The following is a 22,142-nucleotide window of genomic DNA, read 5'->3' as shown; positions in this document are numbered from 1 at the left end:
TCATATTTAATATATTTTGTCAAACAAAATTAAGGGTAACTTATATGCATAAAATGAATGTTTTAAAATTACACAGATGCCATAAACACAATTTAATTATGGTAAAAAGTCAAATACAGTCAACTTTACGTGAATTTGATAGATGAAAGTTGTTAAATAATTTGAATGATTTGACTAAATTTTCATCTAACGGTTCTCAGTTATCAACTTCACGTGTGCACCTGAGTTTTCACCTTTAATTACACGTTAGTTCTATTTATATCTCTATATAAATCAAATCAATTCAACTCAATTTACTACTAGTACACAAAATATATGTAAATCGAGTCAAGTTGATTTGATGATTCGATTTACCACTTATGTAGGATATACATACGTGTAAAATTTGATTTACTACTTGTACAGCATATACATGTAAATTGAATCTAGCTAGTTGATTTGATTTACTATTTATACATATTATTGACATTTCTTACATTTAAGTTAATCGTAAGAAATATCAATAATCTGTATAAGTAGTAATGTATATACTGCATAAGTAGTAAATCAAATCAATTTGATTCGATTTACATGTATTTAGCATAAATCGAATTAAGTAGATTTAATTTATATAGAAAAGTAAATAGGAGAGGCGTGTAATTAAATTGTGTTCAACATATCTATGTAATTTTGAATTTCATCCATTTTATGCATGTAAATTACCCAAATATTATTATTCATAATCATATGAAAAGTAAATTAAAATTTTAGAATGATAGCTTCTAAGTTATTAGCTAAATGCTAAGTTATCGACTTGTTAACAGTTCAATAAGCTAATCTCATGAGTTCGTGAGTCAAATTTAAATCTGAATTTGAACTCATATATTAAATGATGAGTCAAATTTAAATTTGGGTAAGCTCGATTTATTAGTTTGTGAGTTGATTTTATTATATATGTTATTTATTATAATTATTTATATTAATATATATTACATATTTTATACTTTAAATGTAATATTCTTTTAGTTTTAATTTGTAATAATAATTTTACACAAACATATAATTTTATGTATAACTACAATTAGGATATAAATTATAATTTATTTATTTATTTATATAGAAGTATGGAATATGTTTATATAATTTGTATAAATTTGTGAATTTTTGGTGAGTAGAATTTAAATTTACAAATAAGTTCAAGTACATATTAATAAGTTGAACTATGAATTGAGTTTAATTTTTGAAATTTTAGTTTAATCTTGGTCAACTGAATTTGACTCACTTCTAACCATAACTAATAGCTACCGTAAAGAAAAAACACTCCTTCATCCCCTTCAATGATTTCTAACCCTAATAATAATAATAATAATAATAATAAAATTATTTTTAATATGAAAAAGTTTATTGTGTTATACAGATATTTGATTCATCGCGTGTTATGTAGGATTGTAAATTTACAAGTCAATACATAGACAACATGCTGACCAACATGCAGGTAGCGTGTTGTAGAAAAGAAGACAAGAAAAGAGATTCGTGGCACACTCTAGACAACACGCAAGTTGTATGTTGCATGCAGTGGAGTCGTCTTTTTCAGAAATTCTCATTATTTTCTTTTAGAAATTTTTACAGATTTTTTATTTTAATAAATAAAATAAATGTAATAATTACCAAAATAAATAATTTAAAAAATATTTATCGATTTAAATTATCCAGTCTTATCTCGTTTACACCACATCAGCATGACATGTAGTTATCTCGTTTACACTGTAAACGAGATAAGGCATGTCCGCACTTATAAGTAGAAGTCGTTTACAGCTTCATTCCGGGCCCCATTTGACTTTGTCAACCTCTTTCTCCCATCTTTTAACTCTTTCTTACCCTATTTTAGACTGATATGATGATGGCGCGCCAGACGGGGAACGACAAAGACATCAACAGGCTGAACGAGACGTCGCATTACGCTGGGGAGGCCGACTTCAAGGTTAGTTGTGTTCTGTTTGTTTAATCTAAGTATGTGACCATTGTTAGGGTAGTTCTGAAGAGGCATAATGTAGTTAAGTGGTTTAGGGATAGGTCTCTAGGAGGAATTTAGAACTATATTTACTTGTACGTAGTTGTTATGACATAATTATTAGTTTGAAACTCTGTTTTAGTTGTGCTAGGTTGTTAGTATTTATAACGTTCTAGTTAGGGTTTGCTTAGTATGGAATATGTAATTTAAAGACATGTGTAGGCTAGAAACATCGAAGTATATGCTTAAGTAGAAGTAGCTGTAAGTTAGACAGAAATATTTGCGTAACCTCTAATGTGTTGTGTATCATGTTAAGATGATCTAATTACTAAACCGAAAAAGTCAGTATCTAGCTGAATTTTTTTTAAGCTTGAATTTTTTTTTTTTTATTCTTCAGAGGCCTCGCCTTCTACTGCCTCGACAAGTGAGTCATACCATTCCTCCATCCGACGCCATCGTCCCGTATCTGGCTGAGGCCGGATTCGGCGACACGGTGCCCCTCAGGGACTTCACTTTTGACAATTCTCTAATTTCGACACTCGTGGAGCGATGGCGTCCGGAGACGCACATGTTTCATCTCCCGTGGGTGAGGTCACTATCACTCTGCAGGACGTGGCGTACCACCTAGGCCTACGCACACACGGTAACCCCGTTGGGAGGTGCCTCCGTGACTTCGGTAGGTGGTATGGCACTGAGACGTGGGCATTGGTGGAACAGATGCTTGGTGCCAAGCCTCCAGTGGCAGTACAGTAGGCTGCGCAAAGAAAGGAGTCTTTGACCCTGAAGCTTGTGTCACTACAAAAAAAAGAGTTTAAAATGGCATTTATATTATGTCAGCTTTAAAGAACTGCCATTATATTTGGATATTATGGCATTTTATGATGTTGCCATAATTAATTTTTCAAACATAGCATTTTTTGGTGATTTTGGCAGTTTTCAACCGCCATTATTGAAACCAGTATTTAAAAAAAAAGGCCAAAAGCCCAAAACCAAGAAACCCTAAGTATCTTATCTGGTGAAAAAGTGAAACCCGAAAGTGAAACTCTCTCAGTGGCGTTCTCCGATCTCCTCCAAGGACGATCTTCTCCGGTGGCATCTCCTCCAGCGACAGCTTCTCCAGCGGCGATCTCCTTCTGCATTCGCCTCCTGTGACGATATCCTTCAATGACGATCTTCTCCGCGACGATCTTCTCCGGCAACACCTGGAGGCGATCTCCTTCAGCGACATCTCCTCCCGTCGCGATCTTTTTCGGTGATTCCTCTTCCAGCTTCCTCCTTGTCATTCTCTGTGTCTTCTCTGCCAAAATCCTCAGTGCCTCCCTTTCGTTCTAGATCGGCAGGTCAGCTTTCTATCTTTTTACATTCTAGGGTTCAAAAGTGCGATTCTCTGCATTTTGATACTGTGATGAGTCTCTTCTTTAATACGAATATAGTTAAATTGAACAAGAAGTACATTATTTAGATTTTCTTTATTTAATAAAAATAAATGTATTCTTGTTGCTGTGTGAATGAATGCTTATGTTGTATTTGATAAATGTGATGTAAATTTTGATAATGACAGTGTTTGATGATGGAAACCAAGCGCAGGAGAATAGCTTCATATATGTGAGTGCTATTTCTTCTTTTTCCAGCTTCAGTTTGTAAATTATAGGTTAAATCTTTCAAATCGCTGCATGCTTAGTTATACTCTGCTTCTGCTTTTGCTCAATAGGTAGGAATTTTGTTTTTTCTTCTATTTCAAAATTGATTCAGTATCATTTTAAAATCGATTACGTATTTTAAACAATAATTCAAAAGATAAGGTAAAATCACATGAGTATTGGGTGTTTAATCCTAATATATGGAATTTGGCTTGCTTTTCTATGGTTGATTCTGATTTTGGGTGATTTTTGCTCTTTGGTTATTATTATTATTATTACTACTAGAAGCTTGATTGCCACACTGCTAATCTGCTCCCATTGAAGCTGCAGTTTTAAATTTTTTTAGATATTATTATAATTAGACATTAAATTTCATGTTTTGAAAGTTTGATAGATAGGAGTAATTTTGTTGGAGATAAAAATGAGAGAGATAGTTACTATACTAAATGTATTTATGGACTTGAGAAAAGATTTAATACAATTAACAGAGACCAAAAGGTAGTTATTGAACCCAATTCTCTTTCTTATATGTAATATATTTATATGTATTGGATATATAATAAAGATTATTATTAATATGCATATTTGAGGCTGATGGTGATGTGTCTTTGGCTTGATTCCCCCACCCTCTCTTTTGGCTTGATTTTTTTAAAGTGAAGTTCAGTGTGATTTGTGTGTCTTTCAATTTTTTAGGTGTTAAAGTTAGGAAGCAAATTGTGTTAGATGGTCCGATTAGCTGTGGAAAGAGCATTGCACTTGCAATGCTTGTGCATTGCAACGTCAAATTGATTGTTTTCCTTTTTGTCCATGTATGCTCCATTTGTCGTGGAACTTCTTTGCTCCAATCTGAGGAAGAGAATAATATAATACAGCAAGCTAAAAGTTTGGAAAATCAAGAAAACCAAGATTAGTTGCTTTAGAAAGATAGATTTTATTATAGCAGCTATGATATATCTCGTTGGTTCGTTGCCTTAGTCTTTGGTGAGATTTTGTATATATAAGTTCCTCAAATTTTATTAATGGGTGTGACACATTTCGTTTAACTCAATTCATTAGTTTTCTTTTATAAGTTATTGTTCTTTTTTAATTTTGTTCAGGTTCTATTCTGCAGTTCTTTTTTACTACTCATCTTCAATTCTTTTTTTTTTCTTCTTTAATTTTACTATCACTATTATTTAAACATGATATCTAGATATAATTAAAAAATAGTTTGTAGATGGTCATTCTACATTTGAGGCAATTGCTTCTTCAATCAAGGATGCAAAATCAGAGGTTTGTTTAGTCTAGTACCAGAACATTTGAGGTCACTTAATACATAATTTTTTAATCACAAAAAGGAAAATAATAGTTAATTTTGAGTTCTGTTCAATGATTGAGAGATTTTCATGCAGATATTTATTTGTGGCTGGTGGTTGTGCCCAGAAGTGTATCTAAAGCACCCTTTTCATGCTCATGCTTTACAATAATAAACCTTCATACTTCACACTCATCAACTAAGCTATATATAATAAATTCATTATAGGAAATGCACCTATCACCTCCATCTTCCCTCAATCAAGTTGTCATTCCCGTTTCAGAAACTAATCAAACAAGACACCATCATAATAAAGGCAGCCTTGCATGTCCACCAGGTAAGTGAGTTTCTTGTGCTATTGCCAAACTTTTCTAAATCTGTTCTAGTTATATTTGGTAAAATTAAACAAAATCCAAATTAAACAAATCCAAAAATTTTATGGTACACCATTATTTTTTATAAAATGCAAAATGAAGAGTTTTATAAAATGCAAAATTCATCTTTTGATGAGCTAAAGATTAGTTATAAATATAATAAGGTTTAATTGTTTGTTAGTTTTCAAAATCCTAACTTGTGTGAAAAGCTTTTCTGAAAATCCTGACTTGTGTGGATCGCCGCTTCCAGCAGAATGTACACCTAGTCCCTCACCAAGGAAAGAAAAATATATTATTAAAAATAAATTAAATTATATATATTTTTATATATGAATATATAATAGCTGGTTTTGTAACATACAGGGGGCAATAATGCTTTTTGAGAGCACTAGTTGAGTTGATTGGAAGAGGGATGCATGGGAGCCTCTACAAGGTGTCGATGGTCAACAGTGTGTTCTTGGCTGTGAAGAGGATCAAGGATTGGGGAATCTCCGAAAGTGATTTCCAGAGGAAAATTGGAAAAGTTAGCCAAGTCAACCATCCATTTGTGTTGCAACCTCTTGCTTACTATTGTTCCCGCCAAGAGAAGCTTCTTGCATATGAGTACATGGACAATGGGAGTCTCTTCAACATGCTCTACAAAGTTGGTAAGTTGTTTTTCTTGATTATATATCTGTATTATTTCTGTAAAATATTATAGCATTTTTTGTTAATTACAAGTGTCTCCAATTTTAATAGAAGAATCATGATGAATAGTCTTATATGCCAAAATCAATTATTATACCCGAATAAAGAATAATCACATTTTTTCATGATCACTTCTCGTTAATAAGAATAAGAAACCAATTTTTAATTAGTCCATAGCTATTTTTTTAATTAAATTCTTTTAGTTCAAAAATATGTAATTAAATTTCTATATCAAATGAAAATTTATAATTAAATTTTTACTAGTATTGAAAATGATAAATCAAATAATATATATATTTATATATAAATCTATAATAATTGACTTTTAGTGTGCATATAATATTTTTAAAAGAACAATCATCTTAAAATATTTGTTTTTTTTAGAGTACTTCACAATTCATCCTTAGCTTTTTGAGCACTTGAAAAAATACCTTTGTACCAGGCATGAATTAGATGGAGGATTTAAATGGTCTTTCATTCATAGAACAGAAGACAACTCAGAGGCATTTAATAGAGGAATGATTAATATAATAATATCAGGTAGTAAAATGTACATATACTTTTAAGTCTGATTTGGTTTTATATTAACATCACTGACTTTTGTCTTCAAGGCCCTCTGGTACAAAATTCTTGAGCTTAGGTTCTTGCTTCAGAAGCCATTTTCAAGTTCAAATAGGTTACCTCAGGTCTTTTCCTATCCCAATTTTAAGATTTAATGCAATTTGATATTCACCATATTTGAGTTTCATGACTGATAGCACGGAATATTGTCTGCAGGATCCAGTCAAGTTTTCATTTTGTGAAGCAGATGAAAATGTTAGAGTAGCATACTCAGATTTGATTACTTCTTCCAAGGAGACTTTAGATTCTATATTGGAACTCCAAGAGGTGTGTTTCTTGACTTGGAACTTACATATGAAAGAAAAAATATCTATTTTGTGCTTAATATACAGTCATAGGAATGGGTGGCACGAATCATGTACAAATATTTTTGGGTGATTCCTCTCTTTTAGCCAAAATAATTTGTTCTGCTATGACTGAATCAAACAAAAACATATAGCTTAACAAGAAGAGTTCTTGGTGGCTGGTTACTCCTTTCCAGTTTAAAGATAATTCAATTTTTTTTGAGTCCTTAATATTTTAATTTTTAGGCGCTTTTTCATTTATTTTCTTGTTCTTTTTAAAGAGAGATTTCCCTTTCTCTTGAAGGTCTAGAGAGGTCATCAAAAGATTTGGAAGTCTCTACGAATTTGGTCACAGATTTCTCAGACACAAGCGGTATTATTGTAATTTTTAAGTGCGTACTAATTCTGTGCGCCATGAATTTTTTCAATTCGGTGCATTATTAAGATTCTTTGCTCTTTTTTTCATGTATAATTGACAAGTTTCATGTATTGTATCTTGTAGAATAGCATCATCCAGAGACAAGTCAATCAACAAATGGCAGAGGATAACACAAGTGACAACTGGTGCTGCTGCCATTAAAGGCAAATTGCATGCGTTTAATCAGGTCAGGTTCTGAAAGTGGACTGAGGATTTTGCAATGTGAGAGGCATGTTATTTTACTCATAATGTGTTGTTTCATAACAGGATATAACTAATCAAGTCGCTGCTTATATGAGGGACCCCAGTAGAATGATCAAACAGATGCGGTTGAGAAAATCTACTGTTAGTGTATTTGAATCTCTAAGTTGGTCGCTTAATCTTAGTTGTTATAGAAGCGTTTTGTGGATTCCAGAGTATGCTAAGCTTTACTTTTAACCATCATCTCTACTCACTGGCATATATCTCCACTAAACCCTAAACCCAAATAGGAACGAGCAATACCATTTTTTCAGGCATTACTTACAATCTTAGAGACCAAACGAGGTTTGTTACCATGGTGAAGTGGATTAACTGATTAAGTCATCATAATTAGTAAAACTATATTACATGGATTAAGCATGAACATATATGTTGATTTATTAATACAAGTTGCTAGGGAGGATCTAGAGACTTTATATGCAGAGGCAAATGCATATGCTCTGGCATCACACATTTTCTGGGCATTGTGGGCTCTAATTCAGGTACAATTACTATATATTAATCTTCATCATGTTATGATGATTGTGAACGAAATAATGACTGTGAATGTGGAATTTGAATAGGCAAAGGTGTCTCCAATCGATTTTGATTATCTTGGTTACTTTTTTCTTCGATACAAAGAGTACAAAAGGTAGAAAGACATGTACTTGTTGCTGGCAAGATCCTATATTGCTGGATGCAAAATTAATGGCAACATTCATTCGGATCAAACTCGTCTAAAGTGAAGACAGTGACAAAGCAAAGAGCTAATGTTTTGGTGGCTACGGTAACTATAATGGAGAATGTTGTGTCCTGCAGGAGTAGTTTTAAAATGTTGTGGTCATGAAGGTGTACCAAACTTCTCAATCTATTTTTTTTTTAAATTGCTAAACTGAAACCATAAAATTCCTTGTAATGACTGAGACATTGAATCTTATGGGTTATGATTTCTTACTAAACTTCTCAATCTGATTAGTACTTTATTTATAAATTACATAATATTTTGTTTATAGGTTATGATTTCTTGTTATTGTGAAATTTTAAACAAAAAATTATTTGTTTAACACGGTAAAAACGACGGTTAAACCTACATATCTAAACGATAAAAAATATCACTTTCATCCGGTAAAAATGGCGGCTTATAACTGCCATTTTAAACAACATGAAATGTAATTTTAATATGGTAAAAATGGCGGTTTTAAATGCCGTTTTAACCAATAAAAATACCATTGTCAGGGTAAAAACGGCGGTTCAAAATGCCATTTTAACCAACAAAAAATGCCATTTTAACTTGGTAAAAACGGCGGTTTCAAACGCCATTTTAACCAACCAAAAATGCCACTCTGCTAAGGTAAAAATGGCGGTTCATAAACGCCGTTTTAACCAACAAAAAATGCCGTTTTTACCGTGGAAATAACGGCGGTTTGAACTGCCATTTTAACTAACTAAAAACCGCCGTTTTATTTGGAAATAATGGCGGTTTAAACCGCCATTTTAACCTATCCAAAAACCGCCGTTTTAACCCAGGGAATTGTGGCGGTTTTCTGAAAACCGCCGTAATAACCAGAATGGCGCCCAGAATTACGTCACTTTCTAAAACCGCCATTCTTGGTAATAATGACGGTTCAAACCGCCGTAAATACCCAAAAAAATCGCCGTTTTAACCATAATTTTTTGTAGTGTGTGGTTGCGGGATCGTGTTCGCCAGATGCCTCCGACAAACGACCCGGAGACCCTTCGACAATATGTCAGGTGCTATATTATGTTACTGATTGGAGGGTATTTGATGACTGACAAGTCCAACAACTTGGTGCACATACATTGAAGTCGGAATAGCCGAAATCGGAAGACTCCGTTCCCCATGGGTGCCAGCAACCTATACCTCACCTTTCCGATCTCCCTCACTTCTGTACCACCGAACTTGCTCAACATCAAACTCCTCAAATCCGACAACGTATTCACACGCTGAGTGCGAACAATATCGGATCCTCACACTCAAATGTCACCCCGTTGTCGCCATTTCTCATGCGACAATTGGGATAAACAAGCACATCTATGTAAGGAAGGTTACCGGCCATTGATTTCTTGTTTTTGTCAGAAAAACGAGACACAGAAAAAATATAAAATGTGTGTGAAAAATACCAAGAGTTACACATTTTTTATAGCAATTGAAAATTTATCTTCTGCTATTTCGTTTACATTGTAAACGAAATAACCACATATCATGTTGATGTGTCTTATCTCATTTACACATAAACAAAATAAGATTAGAGAATTTAAATCAATAAATATTTTTTAAAATTATTTATTTTTGTAATTATTATATTTATTTTATTTATTAAAATAAAAAATTCCGCAAATTATATATTGACCAACACACAAGGTACGTGTTAATCCTTTCTACATGCACAGGACAACGAGCTTAGAAAACGAACAATGAAGCATGTTTCGGAGTTCTTAAAAAGGTTTGGAGAGAAACATTGCTATCATAGTAAGCATTCATCTAGGAGAGAGAAAAAAAGTTTAAAAAGAAAATATTATGTTATTCGTGTGTTAAAAAAAAAAATAGAGTAGTTAGTGTATTTTGAGGGAATATTATATTATGCGTAAAAAAAATTATAAATGTGTATTTAACAAAAGTGGTATGTAATTATACGTGAACGACAACATATATTATCAATTATTTGAGACATATTAATTATATAAATTTATTATTTTCACTTATTTAAAGTTTATTATTTAATTAATATTATTTTTAATGTTACTATTTGTAATTAGATTGTTATTGTTTATTTGGTTAATATCACTTGTAGTGTTACCATTTATAATTACTTTTAGTGTTATCACATATAATTTGTGTGTAAATTATAATATTTGAGGTTAATTTATATATTTTAGTAGATAATAATTATTCTATATTTTTTAATAGAGACTGTATTGTATTGTAGTTCTGTAAATATTATAGTGCATAAAATTACAAATAAAAGTAGATTTTCACATACAAATTTTATACTTTTATGTATATTTTATATAATTTCGTCATTATAATACACTAATATTTTTAAAATATTTTTCATTACACAACTAACACACTAAAATAACCTTTCTTTCGATGAAATAAAATAATAACGAATTTTGTATTATTTATAAACAAAATTTTTAGATAAATAAAAAAAATTCAATATATAAAACATATGTTAAATAACATCAAACTAATATAAAATACGTGTCCAACACACAATTTACATATTAAAAAATGTCTCCGACATAGCTCAACGCACCATCTACATGTTAGATCTCCCCTTGCGACTTCTACCTCTTTGTAATTACACTGAATTGATCCATTTCTAGCAAAAACACACGAAACTTTTTCATATCTAACAAAATGAGGGAAAAAAAAAAAGGCTAGATGATAAAAAGAAGTGTAGAAAGGGAATTAAAGGAGTGACAGGTGTCATAAGATGGGTTTATTTGCCGTATCCAAGCATCATCAATTTAACTCAAAATTCAAGAGTCTTTTATAGCAGCACGGACCTCATAATATCATAGCTGCCACGGCACACTAAAGAGTGCGACAGCACGTTCCATTGGAAGAAGCAGGGCCCTACACGTGGCGTGTAGCTTGGCACCCCTTGACGGCTTGACCTAAACACACCAAGCGAAAGGCTCAAAGCGTGCACATATAATGAGATGGCTGCAATCAAGTGGTGCTGCAGCATCATCCCCCATGTGCGTGCGGTGTAGGGAAGAAATCCCCATCGCGGGTGCGGATGAATGCTACGTGTGAAGGTGTTGATGTGTGATTTGTGGATGTGCATAGGATGCAATGATGTGGAAAGAATACGGTTCCACTTATATGGAATATAAATGTCGGAAGAGGAGAGTATGGGAAGTTCTTCTTCCACTCTCCTTTTACAGTGCCTTCAATTTCAACCATACACTGATATCAACAATATATAATATCAAAGCTAATTTAAGAAAGAGAAAGAGAAAGAGAAAGAGAGAAAGAGTGATGAGGACGGTGATAATGAAGGAAGGAACTCATGAAGGTGTGGTGAAGGATAATGGTAACTCGGATGAAGTTTCAAGCTATAATAGATTCTCACAACTGCTTTCTTCCAAAGATCGTGATTTTCTGCTCTCTCCAACGGGGACTCAGGTTTTTTCTTTCCCCATCTTTCTCTACCTAGTTTCGTCCATCGGGTAATAGCCGAAAACGAAAACCAAACTATGCTCCTAAGCTACTACTACTACTTCTTCTTCTTCTTTAGTTCCAAGTGTTATTTTGGGACGGTGGTCACTGCTGGTCAGTTCCCTCCACCCTCTTTTTCATCATCTATTTTATTTATTTATTTTTTCTGATCTTTATATATCTATTATTGTGATATATATGATTGTGTGAAGCTCCTTCATACATCTTCGCCGTTGGCTTCATTTGCTTCTCCATAACCGTTTAGCTTTTATTTATACTTGGCCGGAAATTATTAACATGAGCTCCCTCAGAAATTAATTGGATGATAATAATACTCAAGAAATTTATGCATAGTAAATATTAATAGTATGATTATTTACAAATCACTGTGTGCAATTCTTGTCTAAGCTGCTTTTGTATTTGTCTTAATTTGCTGAGACTTCTATCTGATGTAGTTTTTTGTATAATTATTTTAATAACATCTTAAAAGATATAGAAAAGAGAAAATTTGTTTGCTTGGTAGGCTTTGCCGCGGTGGCCGATGGTGGGTGACCTTATTATGTTGAATCGCCGCGTGAAGTAAATAAGAGAAAAATATTTAAATTTCTATCCTTCATATTCAAATAATCCTTACAATATTAAATTATATTGGTCATCGAGATATTATATTACCAAGAGCCGGAACTTTGTCTGTCATCTTTTCCCTGGCAGATTTTGGCACAAGCTTCCCGATTTATGTATTCACATACTATAATTCTTGAAATTATTTATGAAATGGATGGATAGAAGCTAGCTCTAGAAGAGTCTATATGATGAATCTATATTCCAATTAAGTTCTAGATTATTAGGTTTTTAAAATTTATTAGTATTTTGACAAAATGTTCTCAATTTCAAAAAGTGGCTGGTTATAGCTTGCTTGATGATCCTGGTCAGCTGAAGACGTAAATAATTATTATAGTATCTACTGTATATAAATTATGAATCACAGAGGTAAAAGTCTTCTCTAGATAGAATACTTTGATTAAAAATAATTCTTCTTTATATTTTATGTACTGAATATATACCCCGCCAAGTAAGAAGGCGTACCCGTTTTAGTCCTTTTCACCGCCCAAACAAACGGGGTAGCTAGCTGGCTATTTGGATATAAATAAACTATTGAGAGAAGCAGGTTTCATCTTTTGCTGTGCTGCATAAGGGACCATTTGTCCTTTATCTACTTATCTTGACATACAACAGTGAATTGCCATCATTTTTTTCCTTTTCATTCTTTGTTATTTTAGGAAACCATCCTAAACAAAATTAATTAAACCATAGATTGCATTCACTTTCTTAACACAAAGGTTGTGTTTACTTGTTTCGTTTAGAGCTAAACTAGCTTCGGTTGCTTCCATTTCTTAATTAGTTGTTAGATCTTAATAAGATGCGAGGAAGAGGCAAACGCACTCACGAGCTACACATGGCCAATGTTTGATAGTTCTTTTCATTATGTGATGGTGAGTTCCTTCGATGTTGCTTTCGTGGAGGACCGAGCATCCCAGGCGAAGGACAAGTGTCACCTAAACCGTTCATCTAGCATTTACTCTTTGCTTTGTACACGTGGCCTATTATTGCCTACAAACAGTGGGCCATTTCGGTGCCATGTCCCTTTCGTGAATCTGGAAGGGACTCGATTCTATCCGCTTCTCTTCTCTTCCCTTCTTAGTACCTCGGTACCTCCTACTTTTATATCATGATAAATGTATATACAAGATATGTACTACCTCATTTTTTCGTTATATTTCAGGCCGTTAGTTCAAACTCTCCTAAACTCAAAGTAGTAGCAAGGATTATTATATTTGGCAATTTTGTGATTATAATTGACACCAGGCCACTACCTCTCATGAATAAGCATTCATAATATGTTCATGTGTGCGTATTAGGGATATTTAATGTTTTTAACGTGTTACATGTGCACCGCTACAGGAGCATATGAATATCAATATTTAGTTTCTTGGTTAGCACCTAGCTAGCATCTAGCATTACTTATTTTGCAACGTAATTCTGAGTTGTACTTGAACAAAATTTAAGGATTCATTGTAAGTAAGTAATCACTAGTAATAACAGTTAACAATTGTGGTAAGAATTGGAGCGTAAAAAGCTAATAATTGCTATTATATATGTGGTGGGTACAGGTGAAAGTTTCTGATCTTGAAGGAAAAGTAGTGGGCCTATTTTTCGGTGCCAACTGGTACCCACCATGCCGTGGATTCACCCAAATGCTAGTTGGAATCTACGAGGAGCTGAAAAGCAGTGTCCCTCAACAATTTGAGATTGTGTATGTGTCCTCTGACGAGGATTTGGACGCCTTTAATGGCTTCTATGGAACCATGCCGTGGCTTGCAATTCCATTCTCAGATTTGGAAACGAAGAAAGCCTTGAACAGAAAGTATGACGTGGAAGGCATTCCATGCTTGATTATGTTGCAACCCGATGGAAGCAAAGACGATGCGACAATTCGCGATGGGGTTGAACTTATATATCGCTATGGAATCCAAGCTTATCCTTTTAGTAAGGAGAGGTTGGAGCAGTTGCACGAGCAAGAGAGAGAGAAGCGTGAGAACCAGACTCTCACTAATTTACTTGCTAACCAGCATAGAGACTATGTTTTGGGCCAATCCGGACTCATTCAGGTAAACCGCTCTAATTATTTCTTCATATCCTTTTGCACTTGTTCAGTTGCTTGCATGCTACTGTTCCAAGTTCCAACTAAGCTTGTTTATAGCGACTAGTATATATATATATAACAATTTCCTTGTATTCTTTTAGTTATTATACTCACTTCGTGAAAATATAATTGTAACATTACATTTTATTGTACGGATTATTTTAATGTGACAATTAATGACGTAGGGAATATCAAAAAAATATAATTAGGTAGAAATTAGAAATATGTTTTCAATTTGTGATCTTATTACCAAATATTTTTATATGATGCTATTTGTATACTAAAATCAATAACTCAATAATATAAAATACATGTTAGAATATAAATATATATTAAAATAAATTAAATTACACGTATTTATATATAAATTGATTTTAGTATATAAATAATATCTGAGATTCTTACTCTAGCTAGCTAGTTGCTTCAGTAGATTGGCCATATTTATTCCCAACCTAGCTTATAGAACCCATTTATACGTAGGTTGACCTGGAAATAAATAAACTCTTGGTAGTTTGGATTCTATCATTTGTTTGTTTAACAGAAGGGTTGTTAATCAAAAAACAGGTACCTATTGCATCTTTAGTGGGTAAAACTGTTGGACTCTACTTTTCAGCGGAATGGTGCGTGCCATGCGCGAAGTTCACTCCGAAACTAATTTCCATTTATCACAAGATCAAGCAGGAGCTAAGTGAAAAGGGTTCAGAGGAAGACTTTGAAATAGTGCTGGTTTCCCACGACCGTGACAAAGCATCATTTGACTCTTACTACGGTACCATGCCATGGCTAGCTTTGCCTTTTGGGGACCCAGAGATCAAGAACCTCGCTAGGCACTTCGATGTGCAAGGGATTCCTTGCTTGGTAATCATAGGTCCCACTGGTAAAACCATAACGGGGCACGGGAGGAACTTAATAAACTTGTACCAAGAGAATGCATACCCTTTCACCGGTGAGAAAGTGCTACAGCTGGAGAAACAACTAACTGAAGAGGCGAAGGGGCTTCCGAGATTGGTGCGCCATGAAGGGCATAGACATGAGCTGAATTTGGTGTCTGATGGGAATGGAGGTGGGCCATTCATATGCTGTGTGTGTGATGAACAAGGATCTAATTGGGCCTACCAGTGTCTCGAATGTGGCTATGAAGTGCATCCAAGGTGCGTTACTAATGCTCCAGAACGTGACAATAATGTCGTCGTGGGAAGATGACACCCCTAGCTAGGCCTAGTGGTGCTATGCATGCTGATGATAATGCTGATGATGATGGTGATGATTATGATGATGATCATGGTTGATTACATTTAGTTTCCTGTGTCAGTGGCCAACAAAGAGGGTATAGTGAACCCTTGAGTTATATTTGTCCTAATCTATTTCACGGATTGAGATTCTCTTTTAGAATTGATTATATAGGATTTACATTTTATGTGTGGCTTTTCTTCTTGTTGCTATTATATGGAAAAGGAAAGTGACTTTGCTTCTACCAAAAGAATTGGAGACAAAGAGAGGATGAGAGTGACAACAGAAAGGAGATTAAGAAACTACATGTGCCTTGTGACATCGAATAATGACTAGAATTGTGGTTAATATGCTGCGAATTTTTAATTGAAGTGATATGAAAATTGACCTTAGAGAGGCCTTTATGTTTTTGACTAAACAATAGAAGACAATTAATCTTTTTACTGCCTTAAAAACTTGATTAAGATGAACGTTAATAAAGTTAAAATTTTATATACTATTTGAGTAAAATATAAATTTTACTGTTTTTTTAGTAATAAAATCTAATTAAATTAGTCTAAAATCAATAAAAATCAGCTGTCTACACATTTCAACTCTCCACTAACTTGAATATTTGTATCCCCGTTCTTCTTTTATTTTTCAGCGTGTTTCCTTCTCATCGTCATTTTTTTATTGATGTTGTTATTCTTTGCATTTTTTTTCTTTTTCTACTCCTTTTACTGGAGCATTATGAAAATGTGAAACAAGAAGAAAAAGAAATTTTCTTCCTTCTCTTTCTAGTATTTTGCAACATTATGAGAATGTGAAATAAGAAAAAGATGATGATGGTGATGACAATGACGAAGAAAAAGAAGAGGAAGAAGATGAGAAAGAAGAAGAGTTTTGAATTATGTAAAATTTCTTAATTTTTAACTATGACATAGGAACTTTTTTATTTTGACACCGGAATTTTTTAATCATTACATAGAAATTTTTTAACCGTATCATTTCCAACTAAATGAGGTACTTTTCTTATCATTAAAATAGTTGGATGATATTGATTTCATATATAAGAGGTTTGGCCATTTTGATGTTATTTACAATAAATTAATATATATTTTAGTTTCAAAATATATTTGAATGTATCTTGTTGGTTGAGTAGTTAAGATTTTAGATTTGTAATTCTTTAAAAAAAATTTGTGTCATTTACCAAAAATTTTGTGTAGCTAAATGGTGTATGTTTTGTTATCACTGAATTAATTGTGTGGTATTAAACTGAAAAAGAAGAAGAGGAGGAATACAATTTTAAGTTATGCAGAATTTATAAAAAAAATACTAAAACTTTTTAATTGAGACACAAGAAATTTTTAATTTTAACACTGAAATTTGGTAACTATAATATAGGTTTTTATTAAGAAGGTGAAACAAAAATTATGAGAATGTAAAAAAAGAAGATGACAACGACGATGATGATGGAGAGAAGAGGAGGAGAAGAAGTTGTTGTTTTGAATTGTGTAGAATTTATCAAAAAAATAGCATTGCAATTTTTTAAACGTGACACAGAAAATTTTTTGTTTTGACACCAAAAATTTTTAACAGTGACGTTGAAATATTAAATATTTCTAAAAAACTTTACACATTCAATGAATTGAATGTTTTCTCTTATATAAAAACACATCTAATACTAAACTATTAATAGAGAGTTGTCAGATAGTGAAAATCCAACGTGTTTTAAAGTAGAGAGCTTTAGAGTTGGATTAACTATAGTGTTCTCTCTGCAGAAGTTCATCTGTAGTATATCATTCCCTTATTTATTCTGTATCACTGTTCTTTCATTCTCTGAGTTATTCAAGTTTTACCCTCTCTCATTCTCTCAATTAATTTTCTTCTTCTGTACCTATTTTCTGCAGTCTCTCATTTACTTTTATTTCAGTCTTTACTTCAACATTTATTTTCTTCAACTAACAAGTATTGGAAAGGTAAAATTTAAAATTTAAAATTTGAATCACAGCAAAAAAGGTATATTTTTCTCATCTTCTTCAATTGCCCTCTCAATTTTCTAATTCTATTTTTTCTAATTTTTCAACCCTCATTTTTTTTACTTGAATGTGGAGATTGTAGAGTATTTTTTTTTTTGCACCAAGATGGTTGATGTCACTGCCTGATGGCTCTAACCTTTGTAGAAGTCATCGCGGTGGAAGGGATAACAGGGGTGGTGGATAAGGTGACAACGGCAGCAACTATGGTGGTGGAGGAGTCTAAAACAACGATGGTCCCAGTAAGCGGTAGTTATGGTCGACATGTACGTGATGAACAAAGTGGATTGGATGCGATGTTGGTCGTGCATGCTAGAACTATGGGAATTTTTGGGCATTTTGTAACCGACTGACTAACAAGTTCTGTGAGATAAGTATTACTGTTGACAGATGCGCAATTCATTTTGTTGGATTTGGTATTTGAATATTAATTGTTTAGAATCTTTTTGTTTTGCAATTTGGATGACTTATTGATTCAATATTCTTGTTTTTTTTTCTTTTTTTTATAGATTTACAGAATTGCGGTTGAGATATTTTATTGTTTATCTGAATTCTTAATGGTTTAACAAAATTCATTCATTTGCTTCCTAACTTTTAATTTTTATCTCGTTTATGACTGTTCTACTATTTTTTCTTTGTTGCGATAATCATTTTTCTGCAGATCTTTGCTTTAGCGGTTTAGCCTTCACGATTTTCTATTTTTTGCTACCTACTTAGTTCAATTCATCGAATTTTTTTCTTTGGATTCAGTATTTTTATCCCTTTTTGCTTATTATTGTCTTTCAGTTGCTGATGTAACTCTTATTTTTCTATATTTTATATGTTATAGTGAGATTAGGTAAAGAACCTAAGCTGCCATCTCTTAATGATTTCGTCCTCTTTATTCAGTTTTATACATTGTGTATCTAGCTTTCTAGACAAATAACCATTTATGTTTCTAAAATGAAGTAGGATTAAGAAGTTCTTGAAAGTTATGTTCATGTGATTAATAAATTTGATATGATAGAGTCCTTGAGCAATTAAATGGATAAGAAAATTCTATATATCTGCCTTTTTTTTCTTATATGTTTTTTTGAAAGAGTTGTGTGCTAATTTTAATTTGCCTATACATTGTGTTTTGATTTTTTTTCATTTAAGGGATATAATTTTGGATTTAAAGCTTTTGGATTATCATATTATTTAATTGATTTCGATGCTTATTACATAAATATTTACACCGTAATTTTTCATAATTCTGGATTAAAAAAATGCATAAGCTATCTCTCCCATATCCTTTGTTTACTTTCTCACTTATTGATTTATTTTATGGTTTAAATTATAACTGTTAATTTCTCACCACTTATGATGGGATCTATGCACTCTTTTCTCATAATCATGCGAATTGTCATGGAAATATAAAATATGCAGCAGACTTTGTAATCGACACTCCTCAAATTAAAATGGAAGTTTCAAATTGTTATCCTTTATCGTAAAGAGGAACAAGCAGGGTTTGCTTCTTAGGTCCTCCAATACAGCCACTACGTATGCTCTTGGCACTCTTCTTCAGATTTTTAGAGTTCTAATTTTATTTGCCTATTTTTATTTTGTTGTCATTTATTTTATCCTGATTCGAATGATGTTTTAATTAGGGCTAGGCAAAAAAATTCAAATTTTGGATTTTAAACCAAATCCAAACCAAACCATTTAAAAAAAATCAGTTTTAAATAAAAAAATCCAAACCAAATTAGATCTCTTTTATAGTTTGGTTTTCTAATCCAAACCATTTAAACAGTTTAAATCCAAGTCCAAATCCGTATCCAAATTAAAATCCAAAATTGAAAAAAATCCTAATCTAAGACTGAATTGGTGAAAAAAATATACCAACACTACTACAACAACTATAACAACTTCTAAAATAATAAGAATAACAATCTGGGTAAAAGTGATGATGGTCATGCTGTGTTTATGTTTAAGTTCGAGGAAGACGAGGATTTTGGGGAGACTTATTGGAACAATTTTTAGATCAGCATATATAAAATGTATTTTTTTCTTTTGCGCAAATTAGTAAAATTTTATGTGAAAGGAATTGCTGATGAGGGAAATTATGCTTGTTATTATTTTTCTTAATGTTTGGCAGTGTGCGTTCTAAGTATTCAATGAAATGAGTGAATGAGAGCGTGTTAGTTAGGATCGGAGTTTAATTGTTTTCATTTGGTAGCCAACTAAGCTTGTTTGCATGAGGATAAATCGTTACTAATTACAGTAAGATTGGTTGAATAGTCCAACCAATACTCAATTGTTAAGTCCAATTCATTCAATTGTTAACATTAGTTAACATTACAAGATATTGATGCTATCATTTTCAACAAAAATAGAAAAAAAAAATAGAAAATTTATTTGCTAATTTTCAAATTGTGATTTTGATGATCAACACCCACTTGGTCAATTAGTAAGCAAGTTTGTCTTTAGAATTATAAAAAATCGAAAAAATAAAAATAAAAATTCATCTTAAAATAGACAATAAGTGAATTTATCAAATTCTTGATGAAGAAGAAAAAGTTCTAGTGACATGCGGAAGGTTGATGTTTTAGGGTTATTGTTATAGATGATTGTATTCAGAAAATTATATTTACTTTCAATCTAATTGCCAAGTGCTTTAGTTTTTTTATTATTTAACTCTCTTCTTAATCGATAACATTGAATATTTAAAAATTTTAATTTATTTTTAAAAAATTTATAGATTTAATTCATCCTCCTAATAATCTTTTTCAGTTTTTAGTAAATTTTAAAATATTTTCTAATAATTCAATCTCATGTTTAATTCTTCCTACATTGCAACAATATTGCAGTTTTTTTTACAGATTGAACTAAATCAAACAAATTGAATACATATTTTAGTATTCTAATAATTATGGTTGCAATCTTTAACAAATTGTCTACAACTTTAATAGAAACACAATATGATTTTCTATATTTTGTATTTTATCTTTTTTAGTATTTAAAAAATAATACATGTTTAACATTTAATTCTTTTAACTGTTATAAAGATAATTAATTTTATAAATCATTACGCATTATGTGTTTAATACTGCATGTTATCAATATTTCATCGAAGTAATAATTTTTTTATTGTAGCTAATTAATTTGTTTTATTATTAGAGCAATAATTTTTTCAATAACTTATTTCATGTTTCATTCCATTTTCTATCCTTCATTGCTTTATTTTTATTTGTATCTTCACAGCAAAAAAAAGTCTAATTTTTTCAAGTTACATTTACGCATGGTAACTATCATTTATGATGCACTTCATAATCATTGCCTACATACTTTACCAACCTCTGTTAATAAGCATCACATAATCATTGCCTACAAACTATATTACTATACCAGCCTTTGTTACTTGCAACTTACCTTTTTTATTCCAAACCAATCATGTACTCTGTAACATGCTTGATATCAATTAATATCCCCTTTATGCTTTATATCCATTATGCATATATTCATACTGTACACCTTTCTCCTCTTCGATAATATCAATTTTTTTATCCCCCGTGCGATATCATTTTCCAAGTATTGGGCATTGTCTCATACAAAGGCCACTACTACACTTTTTTATTAAATGCAATCAGATGTTATTAATACAACAAGTTGTTGTTATCATGGTTTCATCCTTTAAAATACCCACTATCTTCCAGAAGAGTATTACATTTTATAAGTGTTTTTCTTTATCCAAAAGTTCATTCATTCTCTCTGTCTTTCTTATGATGTATGGAAACTATTTTGAGGCTCCTTCTTTCTTTCTTGAGATCAATCCTGATACGGAAATATACCATTCCTTAATATATATGTTTAAATCTATAAATTTATCAATTATTTTTTACTATTGAATAGTGTTTAACTCTTTTTAAAAATATTTCTGTCATCATCCTGAAGTTATATATAGATATATATATATATATTAAGAAAATTGGAGAAATCCCTGCACTTTTTTGTAGGAGCTTCCAAGATGTTATCTCCAACTCTTTGATTTTTATTGATGCTAATGGTGATAGTATAGACATAACTATTTAATAGGGCAATTGTACTGCCATGATCGTTCGAGGATATAAACAACTTTTGGAGAGATATCATCTTGATCATGGTGGTTGGCTAAAAGTGAAATATGTTAGTTGTGACAAATTTCTTATTGATCAAGCATTCGACCACAACATGCATGTAGTTTGTAACACCCTAATTAGCCTATACTTTACCTCGCGTCGTAAAGTAAAGGTTAATCAGAGATTAAGACAGTTCTAAACTCATACATATATATATATATATATATATATATATATATATATATATATATATATATAGAAAGATTAGTATAATCTAGAAGCCCGATGAAAGATATAGTTCAAATTTTTGGATTTGAAAAGCACAAAACGTACTAGCAAAACTACTAGCTTAAGGCACAAGAAACAGATAAGATATA

The 22,142-nt window shown here is 31.9% G+C and overlaps 2 protein-coding genes across 3 annotated transcripts; both read left to right on the top strand.

Annotated features, from left to right (window-relative positions):
* Positions 1–5,897: 5,897 nt before the first annotated feature.
* Positions 5,898–8,132, top strand: LOC107609820 (uncharacterized). The gene is made up of 5 exons (XM_088492449.1): positions 5,898–5,945; positions 6,597–6,671; positions 6,763–6,873; positions 7,576–7,679; positions 7,967–8,132. The coding sequence occupies exons 1-5, from the start codon at positions 5,898–5,900 to the stop codon at positions 8,130–8,132; spliced, it is 504 nt and encodes a 167-aa protein (XP_088348575.1).
* A 3,130-nt stretch (positions 8,133–11,262) lies between these two features.
* Positions 11,263–16,066, top strand: LOC107609818 (putative nucleoredoxin 2). 2 transcript variants are annotated; one of them, XM_016311859.3, is made up of 3 exons: positions 11,263–11,707; positions 13,912–14,409; positions 15,009–16,066. In XM_016311859.3, exons 1-3 carry the CDS (start codon positions 11,375–11,377, stop codon positions 15,645–15,647), a joined length of 1,470 nt encoding a protein of 489 aa, XP_016167345.1. In that variant the 5' UTR covers positions 11,263–11,374; the 3' UTR covers positions 15,648–16,066. The 2 variants fall into 2 exon arrangements, with proteins under 2 accessions (XP_016167345.1, XP_020961747.1); XM_021106088.2 differs by lacking the exon at positions 11,263–11,707 and adding an exon at positions 13,056–13,449.
* Positions 16,067–22,142: the final 6,076 nt, after the last annotated feature.

The sequence above is a fragment of the Arachis ipaensis genome, chromosome B7 (genome assembly GCF_059453495.1).
Source record: "Arachis ipaensis isolate K30076 ecotype BB chromosome B7, ASM5945349v1, whole genome shotgun sequence".
Classification (NCBI taxonomy): Eukaryota; Viridiplantae; Streptophyta; class Magnoliopsida; order Fabales; family Fabaceae; genus Arachis; species Arachis ipaensis.
Note: the sequence above shows the minus strand (reverse complement) of the source record. Positions and strands in the feature narration are given on the sequence as shown.

Coding starts and splice junctions, on each gene's coding strand:
- LOC107609820 (XM_088492449.1), top strand. CDS start 5,898: ATGAGTACATGGACAATGGGAGTCTCTTCAACATGCTCTACAAAGTTG. Junction 6,672..6,762: donor GTTCAAATAGGTTACCTCAG/GTCTTTTCCTAT, acceptor TATTGTCTGCAG/GATCCAGTCAAGTTTTCATT. Junction 6,874..7,575: donor CTATATTGGAACTCCAAGAG/GTGTGTTTCTTG, acceptor GTTTCATAACAG/GATATAACTAATCAAGTCGC.
- LOC107609818 (XM_016311859.3), top strand. CDS start 11,375: ATGATGTGGAAAGAATACGGTTCCACTTATATGGAATATAAATGTCGG. Junction 11,708..13,911: donor TCTCTCCAACGGGGACTCAG/GTTTTTTCTTTC, acceptor TGGTGGGTACAG/GTGAAAGTTTCTGATCTTGA. Junction 14,410..15,008: donor GCCAATCCGGACTCATTCAG/GTAAACCGCTCT, acceptor ATCAAAAAACAG/GTACCTATTGCATCTTTAGT.